Raw genomic sequence first — 7,794 nt, 5'->3', positions numbered from 1 at the left:
CTGAGGGAGCTGGGAAGGGGTTTTGGGGGACCTTGGGGTGGTATGGGTTGCTCAGAGGTGGGGGGCGGTGGTTGTTGGACTAGGGGTGAAAAAGAGGGAGGCGATCTGAAGGGAGGCATCGGGGGTAATCCTGGGGGAGTAGGCAGCTTTGGGGTGGGAGGCAAATATAGTGTGGTCTTGAAGGAGATTTGAAGGTGGTTGTGGTGGAAGGGCAAGTTCAGGGTTTTGGCGGTGTCTGATACTAAATCTAAGGATCCAGCTTCCTGCTCAACATCTTTCCTTAAGGGGCACCGTGCAGTCCAGGGAAGTCCCATGGAAGGCAGCTGGATGGTGGTGCACCACAACCAGTGGTTTGTTTGACTATAGCTGTAGAAAAACGTAAATGTATATACTTATTTGAGAAGCAGAAGGTAAAAACATTCAGATTTCTTTTCTTTTGCAGAGTTATCAAGTGCAGCCTGTGCTTTGTCAGGACCTTGTTCAGAGTCTCCATGTTGTCCCAACTGCCTGATCTGAGGAAAAAGTTGGGAATGCTCTGTTTGGGCTGTGTGTTTCTAATAAGCTTTTGTTTGTGACTCTGAAAAAGGCAAGTGTGTATCCTTCAAGAGATAGAGGTACAGACTAAATGGATCTAAAGACAGCAGTGTTTAATGCAGCTCGTGATGGCAAGCTACGGCTCCTTTCCAAGTTACTGGCAAGCAAAACCAGAGAAGAGGTGGCCTTACTAATGTCAGAAAAAACCAATGGTGCCACACCACTTCTGATGGCAGCGCGTTATGGGCACATTGACATGGTGGAATACTTGTTGGACTATTGCTCTGCTTCTATAGAAATTGGTGGTTCAGTTAATTTTGATGGTGAGACCATTGAGGGAGCTCCGCCATTATGGGCAGCATCAGCCGCTGGCCACTTGAAGGTGGTTCAGTGTCTGTTAGATCATGGTGCATCTGTCAACAACACAACTCTAACAAATTCAACTCCACTTAGAGCTGCCTGTTTTGATGGTCACCTGGAAATAGTAAAATATCTTGTGGAGCACAAAGCAGACTTGGAAGTATCAAACCGTCATGGGCATACATGCTTGATGATCTCATGTTACAAAGGCCACAAAGAAATTGCTCAGTATTTACTTGAAAAAGGAGCTGATGTTAACAGAAAAAGTGTTAAAGGTAAGTTCATAATTTCATTTTTCCTTATAGTAAATAGAGGTGAAGTTACTCATGTGTTCTGACATCCAAAAATATTCCTCTAGTCTCATAATGTGAATGTTTTTTCCAGTAAGAGATGAAGTGTAATTAGCTATGTTTTTACAAGTTTTTTCAGCATACTCATTTAATACTGGCTATAAAATGTAATTCTAAATTGATACGTTTTAATCTAAAGACTTTGCATGTGCAAAAAGCTAATTGACTTTTGCTGAGAACTCCTATTTGTAGCAGGTTTGTGTAGTAATAAATATATGAGCATATATTGTGTAAAATTTAGTATGTTTTTCATACTGTTTCTTAACAAACCAAATACATTGTACATAAAATTCACCTGTGCCACTAAGACTAGAATAGGGAAAGATTCATAAAGGAGAAGAATTCTTTTCTACATTGGAAACAAATAATCACTTTGCTCTTTGCTCCTCCTCTCCCTCAAATTCTTGAATACTTTTGGACCTTTTTTTCAATGTTAGTAAACAATAATGTTTTTTAGAATTAAGGAAATGAAGCTTCGTGTGACTGTGATCACAACAGAAAGACTTCCAGTGGTGCACAGATCATGAAGGACATCTGTTTGCCTCTGTTTACAGCTATCCTGACACATTGTTCAAAGTGAAGACTTACGTCCTTTTTGCTGTGATCTCTTATGTGGACCTCTTATTCTAATTGCTGGCTTTTGTTACATCTCAAACTTGTATGTGAATATGATATTGGCCTAAAAAGCAGGTTATGGTTAACTTTTTAGCTCATTGAGCCAGGATTGTGTCTCAGCAGCTTGTTTATTTTATATATGTTTATTAATAATAAATCTGCTACTAAATCTTTCTGTAGCATGATACTTGAGTTGCCCTTTCCTGGCTAATTAAAATGTTAACAGTATAATATACTTCAAGTATATTTTGACAGAAAAACCTGTAGTGCCTAGCTTACTGCACAATATTGTTAAATGCCAAATATGAGAGTAATCTCTTTGAAAAAGCTGTTCAGTTAAACATGCCTTTTTTTTCTGCAAGTCATGGAGTTACATGGGTTTAATATAAAGCAAGCTAAACAAAACATTTGTCATAGAGGTGGTCAGAGCAAAATAAATCTTTCTTCATAAGATTTTAAGGTTGCCTATGAATCATGGACTTGTGATAGGATAAAAATGTCATGTTTCTAGACTGGGTTCTCGGAATAACAAGTTAAATATAAAATATACGTTATTTTTAGTTTAAAACTCACCCCTTTATATATGTTATGGATTTACACACGTCAGCCACTGTAACAGGGTCCGACCCTACGATCCTGCTGAGAACACAAAATCCAAGTGAAGGTTTCCAATTAGTTTTTTATTAGTTCTTAGATTACAGATTGAGCTGGGTGCCTCCAGAGGAGGTACCCCTACCCCAATTCATGCCTCTCAATTATACCTGTATCACCCAATCGCCAAGTCCAATCACTTAATTCTGGTCTGTGGTCTCTTGATTTCTTATTAGTTTTCACTGCTGCTGGGCTGTCCTTCTTCTGAAGTTACTTCATTCCCTTGGAATTGTCTCCCTGGTCCTTATCTTCTTCATTCTGCTCATATCTGCTGGATTCAGCTAGTTCTTTGTTAGCAGCATTAGTTTTATAAAAAAGTTTACTCTCGGTCAGTTCTTGTGGCTTAAGGCTTCCAACTACTTTAGCTGCTAATGCTAAACGAGACTATTCAGAGAGAGGAATGTAGTTAATTAAATTTCTTCTATAACAATATGGTAGGTATGAACAGAGCAGAGCTGCTAAATATCTGATGCAACAGGAAAAAAAATCTATGGATCTCTTATTCCTCATCTTTGTGTCAGTGGAGTAGGCTTTAATTTACTCATCCTTATTATTCACTTTACTAGTGCATTAATTTTATTTTTATTTATCGTTTAAATGACTGAATGGCAGCTGTGCACTCCTGAGGATTTTCTCGCTGCTCTCAGTTTTTTTTATTATCTTCATTCCTTCCTCTCTCTGCTTCCTTCAGTTTGTGTGACTTACAAATTAGGCACATGAACAAAACTTCCTAAGGTATTAACTGAACCTTATTTTTTAAAAATAAAAAAGTTGGATTGGATATGTTTTAGCTCATAAAAATTGATTTTATTTTTTGGACTACAGTGTGCACAAATGCATGTGTGTACATATCTGTTGGTCAAGTATGGACTGCCTTTTTGTGTTTGGAAACAAATGCTCCTCTCCGATATGACATGAGCATACTTTTTTGGCATCATGAAGCAGTCTGGTCTCTGAAGTTATTTAATAAGCAATGACAAGCTAAAGGAAGAAAAAAAGTGCTATAAACCCTGAAAGTCAGCTGTGGAAAGGCAGAAGAACTGAGCAAAACTGGTAGCCTTAAATATTACAACAGTATGGGTGTTGCAGTGGCTGAGGCTCAACAACTAACCTTCTGAACTTTGTTTTGCAAGAATGTTCACTAGCTATTAATTTAAAAATTAATGTTTCCAATAGGATTCATTCTACATTGTCGTATTACACCTCGAAGTCTCTGTCTATTGCTTTCAGTTTCTACTCCTCCCTGTTGTCTAACAACTCTCTTGACAGAGAGTAGGGGTGCTTGTTGTACGGAGATGAAGACAATTTAGAGTGCTCTGCTCGAGTAGTTAAAGTCGTTGCTATCCTTGTATCTAAACAAGACCCCTTTCTGGGCCATTAATGGAGAAGCCTACTTTTCTGTGAAAGATACAAAAACTTTAGCTACTGTCAATTTTGCTGCTTTTTAAAATATAAAGCTTCTTATAAGACCAAAACTAATGTAATTTTACTATGTTTAGAAAAATGCTGTTATGGGAGATTACTAGAGGTTCTCTTCCAGGTATTCTTGAAACCAGGGAAAGAATGAGAGGGTAAAATTACTCGAACTTAGACTTTTCCAGTAGATTTTCTTATTGTAACATAGGACTTTATTCACATTTTAAAAAAAGGGGAGAATTGTAGAGCTGGGAAAAACGTGTAAGTATGTTTTCAAGTGTTGAGAGTTCCAGGGAAACATCCAAATACTTGGAGATGACAAAATAGGTAAGTTCACAGAGATCTAAAAGCCAGGATGACAATTGAGGCAGGGGTATAAGAGTAGTTTAAAAACATGTGATTATTATGGCATACAAGTATCTAAAGGGTGAGTTGAAGGAGGATGGTGCCAGACTCTTTTCAATGGTTTCCAGTGACAGGACAAGGGGCAATGGGCACAAGTTGGAACATAGGAAGTTCCGTTCAAATACACGGAAAAACTTCTTTATGGTGAGGGTGACAGAGCACTGGAACAGGCTGCCCAGGGAGGTTGTGGAGTCCCCTTCTCTGGAGACTTTCAAGACTCGCCTGGATGCAGTCCTGAGTAATGTGCTCTAGGCAATCCTGCTCTAGCAGGGGAGTTGGACTAGATGATCTCTAGAGGTCCCTTCCAACTCTGAAGATTCTGTGATTCTGTGATTAAGTCCTGTTTCTAAAATACAGACAAAATCCGGCAACTGTGTTGGACTACTAAAATTCAGAATGCAGATATGTTGGAAGGAGAGTTGTGGAAATGCAAAAGTACAGCTAGGATATAATTTCTGAGTCTTGATTCTGTCGTGGTTTGGGCCGGACTGGCCAATGACTGAAGACAGATGCTCTCCCCCACCTCTCGCTCCAATGAGAGGAGGAGGAGAGATAAAGAGATTTACGAGTTTAGAAGGAACTAAACTACTTTAATGAAATATTAATAATAAAAAGAAAATAATGAAATAGATACAATATATACAAAACCGTATCAAGCTCCCAGGATGATGTCACCAGCAGGCACTGGGGAAGTCCCAGACTGGACTCAGCAACGGATGGGAACTGGATTCCATAGCTGGAGTCAGGAACACATGGATTGGGATCAAAGGCAAACAGACAGGGTCCTCCTCGGATGTCGGCCATTGGAGAAAAGAGACTGACCCTTTGATCCCTCAGCTTTTATACTGAGCATGGGCCAGATGGGATGGAATACCCTGTTGGTCAATTTTGGGTCACCTGTCCTTTCCGCTCCTCCCTACAGGTACAACCCCTCTATGCTTTTCTGTTTACGGCCCTCGAACGGGGCAAATAACGAAATTAGCTGACCTTGGTTGTTACAGCAATAAGTATAAGCAAGAGCCTCTCTGCACACCATTCCTTGGCATTAACTATAAACATAGGTCTTATCACTCTGAGAACGAACTGTTTTCTGCACAATATGCTGTTAATTTCAGAGAGTTAGAAAAGGCCTAGCTAAGAAGTAAAATTACTGAATAGAAAGTTGGTTCTGTTCTACCTCAAACCAGGAGAGAGCCCCAATGCCCTTGCCATGAAAATTCACAACTGGCCCATGCCGAATGAAGAGAGAGGTCAGGATGTAAAGTATAGAATTACAAGGCTAAATATTTATTCATGCACATGAGGTGTCCCAGCCAAACGGGGGCACCCCAAATGTGGTTTTACACAGGTTTCTTATACTCTTCAAACGTTCAGGTACAACATGATTTCACTAATCACTAACACACACGCTACCCATTACTGATCATAGTAAAATTTTGCAAAGCAACTATTATTTTTTGCAGAATTCTTGCTGCTTGTCTATTGATCCAGATGTCCCTGGAATCAGTCTTGCTATAGTTACTTAGCTATGATGCCAGATGATGCTGGGTGGGTTTCAAAGACGTGTTAGAGGGGCTAGGATGCTGGTGTTATCTTGGTTGTCCAGGGATATCCTTTATCCTTCATGGACAGCTCTAAGCTTCCAAGCAAAGTCCTTATTTCCAGGGCTGGGCTGTCCTTTAGTTTGTTTTACTTAAGCATGAACAATACCAAAGTCTTCAGTAAAATTCTATTACCTCATTACATTACAGTGTATAATGTGAACCAATATATATATTAACATACGATAAAAGCTGGCTGATAGAATAGTTAGAGAAGGGAATTTTCATAACATGGTTCATACATTGAAACAGCCAGAAATCTTATTTGCATGCTAACTATCAGGGAACTTCCTAAGAATTTTCATTGGAAAACACAGCAAAGGAGACAGGCTGTATTAATGCAATTGCATACATAGATGGAGCTCCAACACAAAGAAGTATGTTCAGTGTTACAGTACTACTGCAACCAAAGATTAAAATTCAAGTTCATTAGCATTAAAGTAACTCAATATACTACAGCTACTACCTTACTTACTGACAATACTTTACGTATAGTACAGTGATTTATAGGTAACTTTTACTTCTTTTTAAAGTTCTTCTTTTAAAAGCTTTAAAACGTGATTCAGAATAATATTTGCTTTTTCTCTCACTAGGCAGTATCCTTAGGGTTTGACCTACAGGACAGCAGATGCAAAGGGACTGTAAATGATGCAGTTTTGAGTATATCTCTGTAATTTGGTACCACCACGTTAGAAATCAGAGCAGTAGGACGACACTGGTGCCACACAGTTCAGGAATATCAGGTAGGAATCCCAATGTTAAGCAGCATTACTGACAATCTATGAAACTCTCATCAGCAGCTTGCGTTCTGCAGCAGACTATTGCTGTTATATGGTTCAATCCACTACATGGTACAGAGATGCCTTCATAGTTTAAATGTTTTGCTGTCCACCGGAATTCACTGCCCAGAATTGCCAAGTCTCCTCACACTGTGCACTAGAAGCCTTAAGAGTACAAAAACTACAGGACAAGCTGCTGTGGTTAAAATGCTACCTGCATCCAGGTAGCAGATGAAGGACTGTTGTGGTTTAACCCCAGTAGACAGCTAAACACCACACAGCCGCTCGCTCACTCCCCCACAGTTGGATGGGGAAAATAATTGGAAGGGTAAAAGAGAGTGGGTTGAGATAAAGACAGTTTAATAGATAAAGCAAAAGCTGCACATGCAAGCAAAACAAGGAATTCATTCACTACTTCCCATTGGCAGGCAGATGTTTAATCATTTACAGGAAAGCAGGGCTTCATCACGCATAACAGTGACTTGGGAAGACAAATGCCATAACTCTGAACATCCCTCCCTTCCTTCTTCTTCCCCCAGCTTTTATTGCTGAGTGTGACATCAGATGGTATGGTATGACCCTTTGGTCAGTTGGGGTCAGCTGTCCCAGCTGTGTCCCCTCCCAACTTCTTGTGCACCCCCAGCCTACTTGCTGACAGGGCAGTGAGAGAAGCAGAAAAGGCCTTGACTCTGTGTAAGCACTGGTCAGCAATAGCTAAAACATGACTGTTTTCATCACAAATCCAAAACATAGAACCGTACAAGCTACTATGAAGAACTTTAACTTTATCCCAGCCCAAACCAGTACAAGCTCAATCTTCTTTGAGGAAGCTGTTGTAATAATACTGCAATTTTCCTTTTGTTGATCTAAATCTTAAGGGCTTTAGGTCCTTTGAAGGTAAGTACAGCTGAGCAGGAAAACAGAACTCAATTATGCCACAAGAACCTTAATTTTTGTGCATCTATTTGAGCAACAGCATACTAAAGAACAAGACTGATGAAGTCCAAATGCTGGTAGTTTGAACAACAGGCCATTTTAGAGCTCATGAGCCTATCCTGAATTAGTATAATGACCACAGCAATC

General features: G+C 39.7%; 1 protein-coding gene across 1 annotated transcript in view; it reads left to right on the top strand.

Moving 5' to 3' along the window:
• The first annotated feature begins 625 nt into the window (after positions 1 to 625).
• LOC128902049 (protein fem-1 homolog C-like) overlaps positions 626 to 7,794 on the top strand; it is a 28,705-nt gene continuing 21,536 nt past the window's right edge. Inside the window, exon 1 of the mRNA XM_054184375.1 lies at positions 626 to 1,169. Within this exon, the coding sequence (XP_054040350.1) occupies positions 626 to 1,169 (544 nt within the window). The remainder of the gene's footprint in view (positions 1,170 to 7,794) is intronic.

Source organism: Rissa tridactyla, chromosome W, assembly GCF_028500815.1.
Source record: "Rissa tridactyla isolate bRisTri1 chromosome W, bRisTri1.patW.cur.20221130, whole genome shotgun sequence".
NCBI classification, from domain to species: domain Eukaryota; kingdom Metazoa; phylum Chordata; class Aves; order Charadriiformes; family Laridae; genus Rissa; species Rissa tridactyla.
Note: the sequence above shows the minus strand (reverse complement) of the source record. Positions and strands in the feature narration are given on the sequence as shown.